General features: G+C 47.1%; 1 protein-coding gene across 4 annotated transcripts in view; it reads left to right on the top strand.

Moving 5' to 3' along the window:
* The first annotated feature begins 280 nt into the window (after window positions 1–280).
* Window positions 281–12,515, top strand: part of LMO1 (LIM domain only 1) — a 49,638-nt gene continuing 37,403 nt past the window's right edge. The window contains exon 1 of one of the 4 annotated variants that reach the window (XM_084772969.1): window positions 281–301. Coding sequence is in view for 1 of the 4 variants with exons in the window: in XM_084772968.1 (XP_084629094.1) it covers window positions 12,392–12,413 (22 nt within the window). In the remaining 3 variants the exon portion in view is untranslated. Of the gene's footprint in view, window positions 302–12,198; window positions 12,414–12,515 lie in introns of those variants that run through there. The other 3 variants (XM_084772965.1, XM_084772967.1, XM_084772968.1) reach the window with 3 other exon arrangements.

Genomic DNA, 12,515 nt, shown 5'->3' with positions numbered 1-12,515 from the left:
TGGCTCCACACACCGCAGCCCCTGCCTGCAGCATTGGGGAGGACCGCTTCTGAGATGTGCGTGCTGTTGGGACATGTGGCTGTAGCTTGGAGGGGACCACCTGTGTGTGGGTGTGTTCACTCTGGTGAGCCTGTCGGGAAACTGTCTTGTTCTCTGGGAGTGAGTCACAGCGCTCAGCTCCATGGACCAATCCACGGGAGTCCATGAAGTTTGTCGACCAGCACCAGCCTCGGGAGCATTTGGCAACATCTGGCCTCTCAGACTCCTGGATCGCTGAAGGGCTCCAGTCCTCAACCGGCAGGTGACAGGGGCGACAAGAACGGGAACAGGTGACCCCTCACTGTGTAAAAGGGAGGATCAGGGAAGGATTCTAAAGCACCAGGTCATACTGGAGCTCAGATGCTGGGTATTTATAGTCTCAGAGGTGACCGTTGGGGGCTCCAGTGACCTTTGGTGAAGAGCTCTGAAGAATAGAAGCTGCATGAATGAATCCGTTCGGACACTGGAGAGGAGCGCCCCAGCTTTTAAGAAGCCTATTAGCTCCTTCCAGCAACTTAGAGACCTTTGTTATAATCAATTCTCAGAACAAGCTAGTTGGCTAGATGTTTCAAAGTGCAGCGGGAAATAAGTGGAGGGCAAAGGTGGTACTGCACGGAGGGCAAGGTCAAGTTCAGAATCTCTGACATGGGTTGGACTGCAGAGACCTCACCTGACCTCATCTCCCATCTGAACCATGGCTTGCCCAAGTCAGAGCGTGGGAGAGACGCTGTGCATACCTCCAGCTTAATAGTTTTCCTTTTATCCCTGTCACACAAATAATTATACAAATAACTGTGTAATTAACTAGATCATTGTGATAAGCACTGGGGGGGGGGGGAGTAGGGGGGGAGGCTATAACAGAGAGATCTAGACCAGTCTTGCAGAGACAGGCTATTCTGACATTAAATCCCAGACCTCAGGGGTGAGCAAGAGGTGGCCCGGATGAGGCGAGGAGGAACATTCTAGGTCAGAAACACAGAACATCTGCAAGGCTGGAGCTGGGCAATGTTTTGGACAGCCTGCAATAGGGGCAATACACTGCATCACTGGAGCAAGGAGGGGGTGTCAGGAATCAAGTAGAACCTGCAGACGCCTGGGGTGGGGGCTGCTTGCCCCAAAGGGGAACGAGAAGCCTCTACAGGCTTGAGGGTTGAAAAGCTCTGCCTGGCTGTGTACTGAGCTATAACCACTGCGGCTCGGAGTGGATGTGAGGTGCCAATAAGCAGAGCTTCAGTCATGTGCAAAAAGTCATGTCCTGAATGGGGCCATAGCAGTGACCAGGAGTAAGAGTGTCACAAAGAACTGAGCACCCAGCTTGGTTGATAGAGTGCACGCACGAAGCTCCGGCTTCAGTCTTCAGGGATGCGTAAGATGTACATAGTATTCGCAACCCCGGCACTCAGGAGGTGGAGGCAGGGGCATCACAAATTGAAGGATGTCCTTGTTTACCCAATGACTTGAAGGCCAGCTTGGGCCTTGTCTCAAAACACCAAAACAAAACAAAGGACATCTCAATTGGTTTTTAATCAAAATTTTAAATCCTTTAGCCATTATGAATAATTCAAAGATTCTAAACAGCCCCGTCTCCTGTCTTCCATTCTTCCCCCTGCTAAGGCCTTCAGTTTTGACAATTGAGGAGATGCAGCCCTGCCTCTCACCTCTTCTGTTTCTTCAATGGGACAGTACCACCTTTGGCTCTGCAAGCAACTTCCCACTTCAGTACATCCCACGTGTGCTTTGTCATTTGGGAGCCACAGCTCAAATCCCTGAGGGTTCTGTGGTACAGGATAGTCTGCAATGCTTTCAGGGTTTTGTTTGTTTGTTGTGGGGAGTCAGGTTCTTACTTTGTAGCCCTGGCTGCCCAGAACTCCCTTTGTAGCCAAGGATGACCTTGAATTCCTGATCACCCCACCCCACCCCCATCCCAAGTGTGGGATTATAGGAAGATTACACCACACCCAGACGCCTTTGCTCCAGACTGTAATAGAACATGCCAGATGCACTGTTCAGTAGCAAAGTTTTAGTAAACACGAATGTTTTACTCTTTTACATTGGTTTCAAAATTGATTAATTTGAATAATGAAAACTTATTTTGTTTTAACTTGCCATTTTCCCGGTGAGTAATGAGGGAAGCAGTTGCTGGGCCTTTGAAACCTCCTGCTGTGAGAGGCCCCTTGTACTCTGTTTAACTTTCTTTGGGGCTTTCCTCCTTTGCAAATTGCATCAAGACTTTGTGTGGACGGCAGTGTTTTTCTTTTATTCCCACAAGTTTAACAAGTATTTTCTCAGAAACCTACTTGTATTTTTTTCTTTGTTTATGTTATTGTTTGGCATCCAAGTCTTAAAATAACAGGTGCCCATTGTGGTGGTACATGCCTATAATTCCAGAAATCTGAAGGCTAGGGCACAAGGATTGGGCGTTCCAAGGCCAGCCTGAGTTTCGTAGCAAAACTGTCCTCAAATTAAGTATCAACCAAAAGTTTGTACAATATTCTCACCACCACCACGACCCCGCGCTTTGTTATTGTCAACAAATTATTTGTGCCTTTATTTTTCAAACACATTTTTTTCCTCTTAATATTTTTCTAGCATTTTTGTGTTTTGTTCTTAAATCATCCAGATCACTTGAAGCATAAGATTTTTATATTTCAGGGAAGTAGGAATCCCATATTTCTAAAGGTGAATGGAGCTAGGCACAACAGTGCTCACTTGGGAAAGAATCAGTAGTTTGAAGTTATTTTGGCTACAATAGTGAGTTCCAGGCCAGCCCAGGCTGTACGAACTTAAAAAAAAAAAAAAAAAGACACAGCCATTTATTAGGGTCATTTTTGAGACATTAATTGAGATGTAATTCACACCCCTCATAGTACCCTTTTAAAGTACACAGTTGACATATAGGTGATCATCGGAGTCTGCTTTCAGATATTCTGTGACCTCAAGATGGAACTCCACACCTGTAGCTATCAGCCAGTCATTACGCTCAGTCCCGGGCTGCCACTAACCTGCCCTCTTTCTCCACACCCTGGAAAACCCTGGGTACTTCACAGAAACAGAATTGCTTGTGTGGCCCGTGTGACTACCTTTCTTCACACTGCGCTTTTCACAGTCATGCATCTTATGGCATCCCTTTTTATGGCCAGGTGACATTCATTTTTAGTTGATAGATATTCTCTTTCCCTCCATCTTTGGCTTTTGTGAGTAATGCCGCCATAAACATTAATGAACAGAGTTTTACCCAGATACACCATGTCAGTCCTGGGTGTGTGTGTGTGTATATATATATATATATATATATATATATATATATATATATATATATATATATATATATGAAATTGCTGGTCTGATAGTGACTCTCTGCTTCACTTTTTGAGGCACCAGCAGTCCATTCTCCAGAGTGGCTGTAGCATTTGATGTTCCCACTAGCCATGTGGCAAGGTTGAGATGTTTCTCTGCTATTGCTGTTCTTCCCAACATCTGTTACCGAGGGCTTTTTTTTTTTGTAATATTTATTTTTATTTTCTGTGTATGAGAATTTTGCCTGCATGTACGGTAAGTACATGCAGCGCTCACAGAAGCCATAAGAAGGCGTTGGATTGCCTGGGTGGTTGTGAGCCGCTGTGTGGGTGATGGGAACATAACCCAGGTCCTCTGCCAGAGATGCAAGTGCTCTTGCCTCTTGAGCAATCTCTCTAGCTCCTGTCTGACTCCGAATGGGGCTTGAGGTGGAAGGTCCTTGGCTTTTGAGAGCATTTCCCTGATGACCAGTGAGGTTGAGAGTCTTTTTCAGGTGCTTGTTCATTTTTATTATGTATGCCCTCCTTGGAGACATCTTTGCAAATGACAATACCATTGATTGGTTTCTCTCTTCTAATTAGTTGAACTAAATCTTTTGTCATATTTTATTTTATTTTATTTTATTTTTTTTATAATTGGACCCATGCATCGGCTCTCAGTTCTCTGATTCAGTCCACCCTTCTGGCTTACACCTTCAGAGTATGGATGGCATTATAGCAAGTTTGCTACTTGATAAGACAAGCCCCTTACGCAGGCCTTCCTTGGGTACGCACCACAGCTATGTATTATTTTTCGACTACATTGCTAATCAGGGGCTGGTGCGATGGTTTAGTGGGTATAGTGCTTGCTGCACAAACATGAGAACCTGAGTTTGGATCCTGGGAAGCCATAGAGAAACAGCAAGTGCTCTGCTCATGTCTGTGAGCCCAGCTCTGGGGAGGTAAAGACAGCTGGAGCTTTGGAGCTTTCTGGCCCGTCAGCCTGCTGTGTGGGCGAGCTTCTGGTTCGGTGAGAGACTCTGTCCCCAAAAATTAGCTGGAGAACTATTGAGGAAGGAAGACACAAGATGTCAATCTTTGCTTTTTACACTTTCTTTCTTTCTTTGTTTCTTGCGTCCTTCCTTCCTCTTGCGTGACTTTGTATATGCTTAGATATCTTGTCGTATGCCTTAATATAATCTTGTCACTTTCTCCAAAGAAGACCTTTACATTTGTCCTGATTGTTCTTGTTTTTAAACAGTTCCTGGGTATTTAATTGCTTTGTCACAAGTAATATATTTTAAAATTTTATATTTGTACTTGGGAAAGACTACACTTTCTTTTTACTTACGTGTTTAGCCACCTTCTCAATTACTGAATTAATTATGGTAGCTTTTAAGCAAAATTTTTATTGGACTTTCTTGATCTACAATGACATAACTTGTAGGTAAACATATTTTGTCTTTTAAAAGAGGCTATTTTCTCTCATTAGTTATTAGAATGAGACTGTTTACTAACATTAGATATTAGGCTGAGAATTATTAGTACTAGAATACTATTTGTTCCCATTAGTTCACTTTCAATGGTAGAGCACGTGGTCAGCACACATGAGTCCCTGGGTTTGAACCCAGGCACTGCACAATAAAGTGGGGTTTTTTTTTCTATTTCAGTCGAACATTTCATTAGCAATACATGCTAAATATGGTGAGTCTTGGCTTTTATTTTGGCTTGTGACAAGCTGTAACATAGGCCAGGATAGCCCCACAAACTGTCTACGTAGCTAAGGTGGACCTTGGACACCTCAAACTCCTTCCTTCATCTCCCGTCATGTGCCAGCATGCTGGGGCTGATTTCTTGACATGGGTTACTTCTGTCTCCTGTCCTTTTAGTCACTGATGTGGGTATTCACGCAGGTTGATTTTTCTGATGCTGACTCAGGTTTGTAGTGTTACAATAAACCTGCCTCTTTTATAGTATGCTTTTTTTGTTGGCACTTTCCCCATCTCCAGTTGGTTAATATCTTATTTCAGACTTTATACTCCTATCAAGCTGTTCTGTAATTTTTTCCCCCCTTTTCTTTTAAAAATCAATCTTTATAAGGTTAGGGAATTAAGAAATTGCTAGCTCATAAAACAAACCAGGAAGCTCTCCAACTTTTTATATTGCCTGGGATGGTTTAAATAGCATTAAAATTGGGCTTTAAAAATGTGTGAAAATGTCCATAATATGATATATGCTTTGAGCTTTAAAATGTTTTAATTGTGATAATATATATATATATATATGTATATATATATATATATATATAATATCCACTGTCCCTACACCCACTAGCTATACAGGTTGGTTGTTCATATTTATATAGTTGTGAAATCATTTTTTTTTTTTTTGTCTCAAAAGTCAGAAGTAGTGTGTGTATCAAAGAACTCCATCCTGCTCCCTCCTGCCAGTCCCTGGCAGGAGCCATTCTGCTTTCTCTAAGTCTGAGTACACCAGACACCCCCAAGCTCTACATACTGTAAAGTCAAACAGCATTTACCGTTTTGTAACTGGTTTATTTCACTAACCAACACATCGTGTTGTAGCATGTTCCTTTTTTTTTTTTTTTAAGACTGCCTACTATTCCAGTGTATGGATGTACCACACTTAGTTCACCCACGTGGCTGTTGGTGGTCTCTGGGATTGCTTCCACCTTTTGGCTGTTGTAAATAATGCTGCTGGGGAAAGTTGTTTTCAGTTCTTTGGGGGCGTATATCCAAAAGTGGGGTTGCTGAAGTGTATGGAGTCTTGCTATGTTTTGATGACAGAGTGCTGATTTCTTTTTAACTCTCTTCCATCTATTGGCTGAATGTGGATTTTGATTTCTATGCTTGGTTGTCATCCGTTGCTTCATGTATCCATTTTCTCTAACTTTTCACGTTGACTCTCACAGGTTTATACATAAGACTATCGCAAGCCTTTAACCTGCTTGTGCTAGTGCTGTTCTGTCCCTGCTTTGCTTTTTTATTTTTTAGCCAGATTTTTTTTCTATTTTGTTGGTCTACTTGGTTTTAATTTTTCTTCTTAACTATTAATTTTGATATTTTTTTTTACCACTTTCTAACTTTAACTTGACTGATTTCCTTCTGAATTTTATGGACTTATTTGAATTTTTTATTTTAAAAAATTTAATTATTGGCAGTGGAGGGGCGCATGCCTCAGTGCCTGTGTAGATGTCAGAGGGTACTTGCAGGAGCCAGTTCTCTTTCTACCCAGGGGGCACCAGGGATCAAACTCAGGTCCTTGGGCTTGCAGGCTACCCACCTTGACTAGCTGAACCATCTAGAAAGCCTTTCTCTGTCCTCTTTCTAATTTCTTATATTGTGTATATAGATCTTTTAAGTTTCTCCCCTTGTTTTCTATTTTCTTTTTGATATTAGAAGCATTTAAGGGTATAGATTTCCCCTCTGACTACAGCTGTGTCTCATAGGTTCTGTATGGTATGCTGCTGTTGTCATTTCCATTATTAGATGATTTCTATTTTAGGTCTGTTCTTATTTTTGATTCAGAAGTAACTCTGGAGCGTATGTCTTCATTTTCAAGCCATTTATACTTCTAGCCTTGGAGTTTGCTTTGCTTGACATTAATATTGCTGTTTCTACTCCCTCTCTGCTTGCGTTTGCTTGGTATAGTTTTCGCCCCTTGCTTTATTTTCGGTCTTTTTTGTCACCTTGTTTTGGGAGAATTTCTTGTAAACAGCATTTGGTTGTATTTTATTTTATTTTTTTTAACTTACTCAGACAATCTGTTTTGCAGTAGGGAACTTCACTGTCTTCCCTCCCTCTGTAAATATGAATACATGAGGCTCCATTGCCACCAGGAGCAGTGGGCAGTGGGTAGTGAGCAGTGGGCAGTAGGCAGTGGGCAGTGAGCAGTGGGAAGTGGGCAGTGAGCAGTGGGCAGGGGGCAGTGAGCAGTGGGCAGTGGGAAGTGAGCAGTAGGCAGTGGGAAGTGGGCAGTGAGCAGTGGGCAATGGGCAGTGGGCAGTGAGCAGTAGGCAGTGGGCAGTGAGCAGTGGGCAGTGAGCAGTAGGCAGTGGACAGTGAGCAGTGAGAAGTAGGCAGTGGACAGTGAGTAGTGGGCAGTGGCAGTGAGCAGTGAGCAGTAGGCAGTGGGCAGTGAGCAGTAGGCAGTGGGCAGTGAGCAGTAGGCAGTGGGCAGTGAGCAGTGGGCAGTGGGTAGCGGACAGTGAGCAGTGGGCAGTGGACAGTGAGCAGTAGGCAGTGGACAGTGAGCAGTGGGCAGTGGCAGTGAGCAGTGAGCAGTAGGCAGTGGGCAGTGAGCAGTAGGCAGTGGGCAGTGAGCAGTAGGCAGTGGGCAGTGAGCAGTAGGCAGTGGGCAGTGAGCAGTGAGCAGTGGGCAGTGGACAGTGAGCAGTAGGCAGTGGGCAGTGAGCAGTGAGCAGTGGGCAGTGGACAGTGAGCAGTAGGCAGTGGGCAGTGAGCAGTGGGCAGTGAGCAGTAGGCAGTGAGCAGTGAGCAGTGGGCAGTGGGCAGTGGACAGTAAGCAGTGGGCAGTGGGTAGTGGGCAGTGGGCAGTGAGCAGTGAGCAGTGGGCAGTGGGCAGTGAGCCTGTTCTCTTGTTACTGTTCTGGTCCATTCTTACAGACAAGGCCTTTCCCTCCATGTCTGTTGCGCGTGAAAAGCAGATTGGAACATAAAGACTATACACACGCCAAGTGCCAGGCTTACCCACTTACAATAATTTACCCCAAATTTTGCTTCTCCAATTCTCCTTTCCAGGACAATCTTCTCCACAATACGCAAGACATTTTATAATGTCCTCTCTGGACGCCACTAGATTTCAAGTTCCAGAGAGCAATTTCCTGACAATCCAAGGGCTGAGAGGTGGCCTGGGTGGGCTGGGTGGGCTGGGAGGACGGATGCCTCCTCACAGTCAGAGCAGCCAAAGCCACCATGTGGCTGGTCCCTACCTTCTCTTTTCCATGTTGGCCCAGCAAGGTAACACCTTAGCTTCTAGGAACAGCTAGGGATTTACACTAGAGTTCCCAGTGACCCTGGATTCTCATTTTCACCACTGTCTTCTCAGCCTAGAGGCACCTCTGAAGCCATTGCTTTCTCCCAGGTAGGCCTTGCAGCCTAGCCCAGAGAATTGCCTCTCCTGCAGTTTCCTTCCCCGATGTTATAGAAACCTCAGTGCTTATGGCAGGCCTGCTCTTGTGCCAGTCCCAGCTGCGAACTTAGCATCCTTCGCCAAGTTCTGGAGCCCTGTGCAAATGCAGGACGGGGCTGGCTATCTGCTGTCATTAACATGCAGTTGTAGTGGTATTCTATGGCAGTTAGCACCACCCCCCCCCCTCTCTCTCTCTCTGTGTGTGTGTGTGTGTGTGTGTGTGTGTGTGTGTGTGTGTGTGTGTGTCTGCTTCTCTGTCTCTCTGTCTTCCCTTTCAGCTGGTTCCTTAAGGTTCGTACAGCTTCTTGGCACAGTTAGGGTGGCTGCAAAGAGGTTAGGGCCTCATTCAGAGTCCCCCATGCTAGCCCATAGGGTGCTTTGTCTAAATTATCAAAAGATGCCTTTCCTTCCTGGGGGTAGGTACAACCTATGCCAGGCATATGGCTTAGATAGTGGAGGGTGGAGTTTCAGAACTAATTGCCCCCTTCACCAGATGTCCAAGTACAATGACTAGCTAGCTCCAACTTTAGACAGTGGCCCTGCCTGGTCACACAGGGAACTAAACAGAGAGAGCCTTACATATCGGGCCTTTAGAAGAAATATGTTATTGGGCTCTGGTCCCAGGCTGTCTCTTTGACATTCTGGGAAAACTTGGTGTTCTGCCTCTGAGCCTCCATTTTGAAATACACAGCCCTGCCCCCCCACCCCCACCCCCCGAAACAGAATTGAGAGCTGAACCCTGACCTCAAGGTTGACCTCATCCCCCACATCTCCACAGACTCATGAAAGCATCACTGAGCACCCTTAGCCTTCATGTACACAGCCACTCTGCGGAGCCCTTTGGAGGGCTGTGAGAAGCAGGGAGGAATCTCTGTGGAGAGGGATATTTATGAAGAGTCACCAAGGCAGGAGTACAAGGAGAGGGGACATTATAAATATCGTCTAAATTGAAGCAAGGGGCACGGTAGTGACCAGGTGTTCCCCCAGAACACAGAGAGCCTAAACTGATAGACGAAGTACTTCTAAGCTTATCTGTTAAATATGGGAGCCATCGCAGACTGTGTGTGGGGGCCCCAGGGAATAGCTCAATTGGTGAAATCCTTGCCTCAAAAGCCTGAGGACCCGGGAGACAGAAGAATCCCTGGGGGCTTATTGGTCAGCCAGTCTAGTCTAATTGTTGAGACCTTGTGTCCAAGGAGGTGGACAGTATCTGGGGGACTGTCTTAGTTAGGGTTTTATTGCTATGAAGAGACGCCATGACCACAGCAGCTCTTACAAAGAAAGACATGTAATTGGGGCTGGCTTATGCTCCCTTATCATTATGGTGGGAACATGGCAGCATGCAGGCAGACTCGGTGCTGCAGAAGGACCTGAGAGTTCTACATCTTGATCCACACTGGGCAAAGCTCAGCCCCACAGTGACACACTTACTCCAACAAGGCCACACCCCCTAACAGCGCCCCTCCCTATGGTCCATGCATTCAAACACATGAATCCATGGAGGCCACTCCTATTCAAACCACCACATCACCTGAGATTGTCCTCTGGCCTCCAGATGTGTGAGCCTATCGCCATGCACCGAGGCACACAGGTACACATGCACCTGCACACATGCCTGCGGGTGCACACACAAACACACAGGAACATACACACACACACACATGCATAAGGAAAGATTGCTTCAATTTTAAAATCACATTTATTTAGTTAGTTGGTGGGGCAGAGAACTCATGCCATGGAGCACATATGGAGGTCAAAGGGCCCCCGATGAGAGTTCATTTTCTTCTTCAGCCATATGGGTCCCTAGGATCTAACTCCAGTTGCCAGACTTGGCTGCAACTGTCTTTACTTGCTGAGCCAACTCTCTATGCACCCCCCCCCCACACACACACTCCAAATTGTCAGGGCAGGAGAGGCACAAGGTAACATTTGGCATCAGGAAGATGATAATTCTGGAACTGTTTAGGCTGGAGAGAAAAAGGAATTGGCAAACCCGCTGTGGCATGGGTACACCCAGGGCCTCAGCACTACCAGGCATCTAAGCAGCCAATTTGGAGGCACCCTCTGAGCAGCCTCCTTTTCATCATTAAATTGAACATAATTTGTGCAATAATTTCAGAAACTTTCCCAGACACTTTGAGACCATGTGCAAAGATGGAGGAAGGCAGCAGGATCAGTGTGACCCTCCCCTTCTCCCCGCCCCTCCATCAGAATGTGTTTTGATAAGTGGGGGCTTGAGTAGAGCATAAGGGCTACTAAGCCCCCCCCCACCAATTAAATTTTTTAAGCCTCCATGGAAGGAGTGAATATTAGTTTCCTGATTTATAAAAGCCAAATGGATTAAGCTCATTCATTGCCCGAGGAAACAAAAAGGAAATCTTCAATACCTCTGTGCACATTGAGAACTCGAACAATACCAGTCTTTGGAAAGCAGAAACCTAATTTGGGGGAATCAATTACCCTCTGTGTCCCTGCCTCTGTGGGCTCTCTCCCTGGCTCCCTCAATAGAGATTTCCTGGGAGGTAAAATGCAGAGTTGCTCTACCATAAGCACACCCTTTCTCCAGCTTTAAGACTGGAGGAAAACTAGGATGGGGTGGGTGCAGTTGCCCCAGTGTCAAGCTTATGTGTAAGAGGGGGCTTTTATATTACATTGGAGAGTGAGGGTACTATTGGATGGGGAGGGGCAGTGAAAGGGTAAAGGAGTTGGGAGGGGTGGAATGGGGTGAGAACTTGGGGGTGCATGTAGCAAAGCTCAGACAGGGCAGGAGCAGGTGACTGGGGAGTGAGTAGATATTGTGGCCTCAAGCGGCCTCACCCATTCTGTCCTCGCTGTCTCAGCCTAGTTTCTCTTTTGTAGTCTGGGCTTTCCAGGTTTGTAGCTGCAATCGCTGGGCTATCACGAAAAAGGAGAGGGTAGGTAGTATGCCTGGAAGTCACATTCTCAAAGTCAAGCAAAGAAGCACTCCACATTCCTGTGCTGGGTCTCCAACCTTGCTCCATAGTCCCAGACCCAGAGCCACACCCAGTTCAACTCACACACGGACACAGACTGATACACGTGGAGCTGGATACCCACACTCACACCAGAACGTTCATGGGTTGAAAACTGCACACTCCCATATGCGATGGCACAAATGCCACCCTCCCCACTGGACGTAAGCTCTCCCAGCGGCCCACCACCCTATACATCCCTCACTCAGGCATACAGTCACACAAGCACACACACACACACACACACACACACACACACACACACATGCACAGAGTCCCTCACATGCACACACTCTGGCTGTGCTTTTGTGTTTTGTCAGAATTAATGAGAAAAGTTCCCGTGCCCTGCGGGTAATTAGTGTCCTTGGAGTTAAATAAGCTAATGGCGGGCACCTCTGGCCCAAGCAATTATGTTTGTGTATTGAATAATTGATTCAAAGGGGGGGAAGGGCCGCTAATCAGATCTGAGCATAATGAATTGATTTAATTAACAGGGGAATCTGAGGGGCCCTGGGAAATGCAAGCTGCACTCTGCTGAGAACGAGCGCCGCAGACTGCAAGAGGGGACCCTCGCGCGCGGCTGCAGCGGCTGCTCTGGCCCAGGCTCCGCGGCCCTAGCTCGGGTTCAGGTTCCGGCTCGGCTCCGGCCGGGTCCTAGCAGCTCAGCCCACGCGGCTGCGGCCCCGCCCGGCACCCGCCCCCCAGAGCGCCGCGCCCTCTCTGGCTCCTCCCGCGCTCCCTGCCCCCGGCGCTGCGCTCGGGGCGCAGCTCTGTCCGCCCCCGTCGGCGGCCGCGGGGCGCGGGGCCCACGCGCGACCGCGGAAAGCAGCGCAGGCGCCCCGTGGGCAACAGTCCGAGCCGCGAGTCCCTCTACATCCTCTGCCCGCGCCTGGCTGGAGCCGCCTGGGGACTATGGTTTTGGACCAAGAGGACGGTAGGTGCCCGGGACACTTGGGAACAGCGCAGGTTCTGCCGAGGCTACCTCCATCCTGGTGGCAGAGGCCCAGGCACAAGTCCTGACTGCTGCTTGGAACCG

Source organism: Acomys minous (genome assembly GCF_964271855.1).
Source record: "Acomys minous genome assembly, chromosome: 2".
Lineage (NCBI taxonomy): Eukaryota > Metazoa > Chordata > Mammalia > Rodentia > Muridae > Acomys > Acomys minous.
The sequence above is the reverse complement of the archived record's forward strand: the minus strand, read 5'-3'. Positions and strand labels throughout refer to the sequence as shown.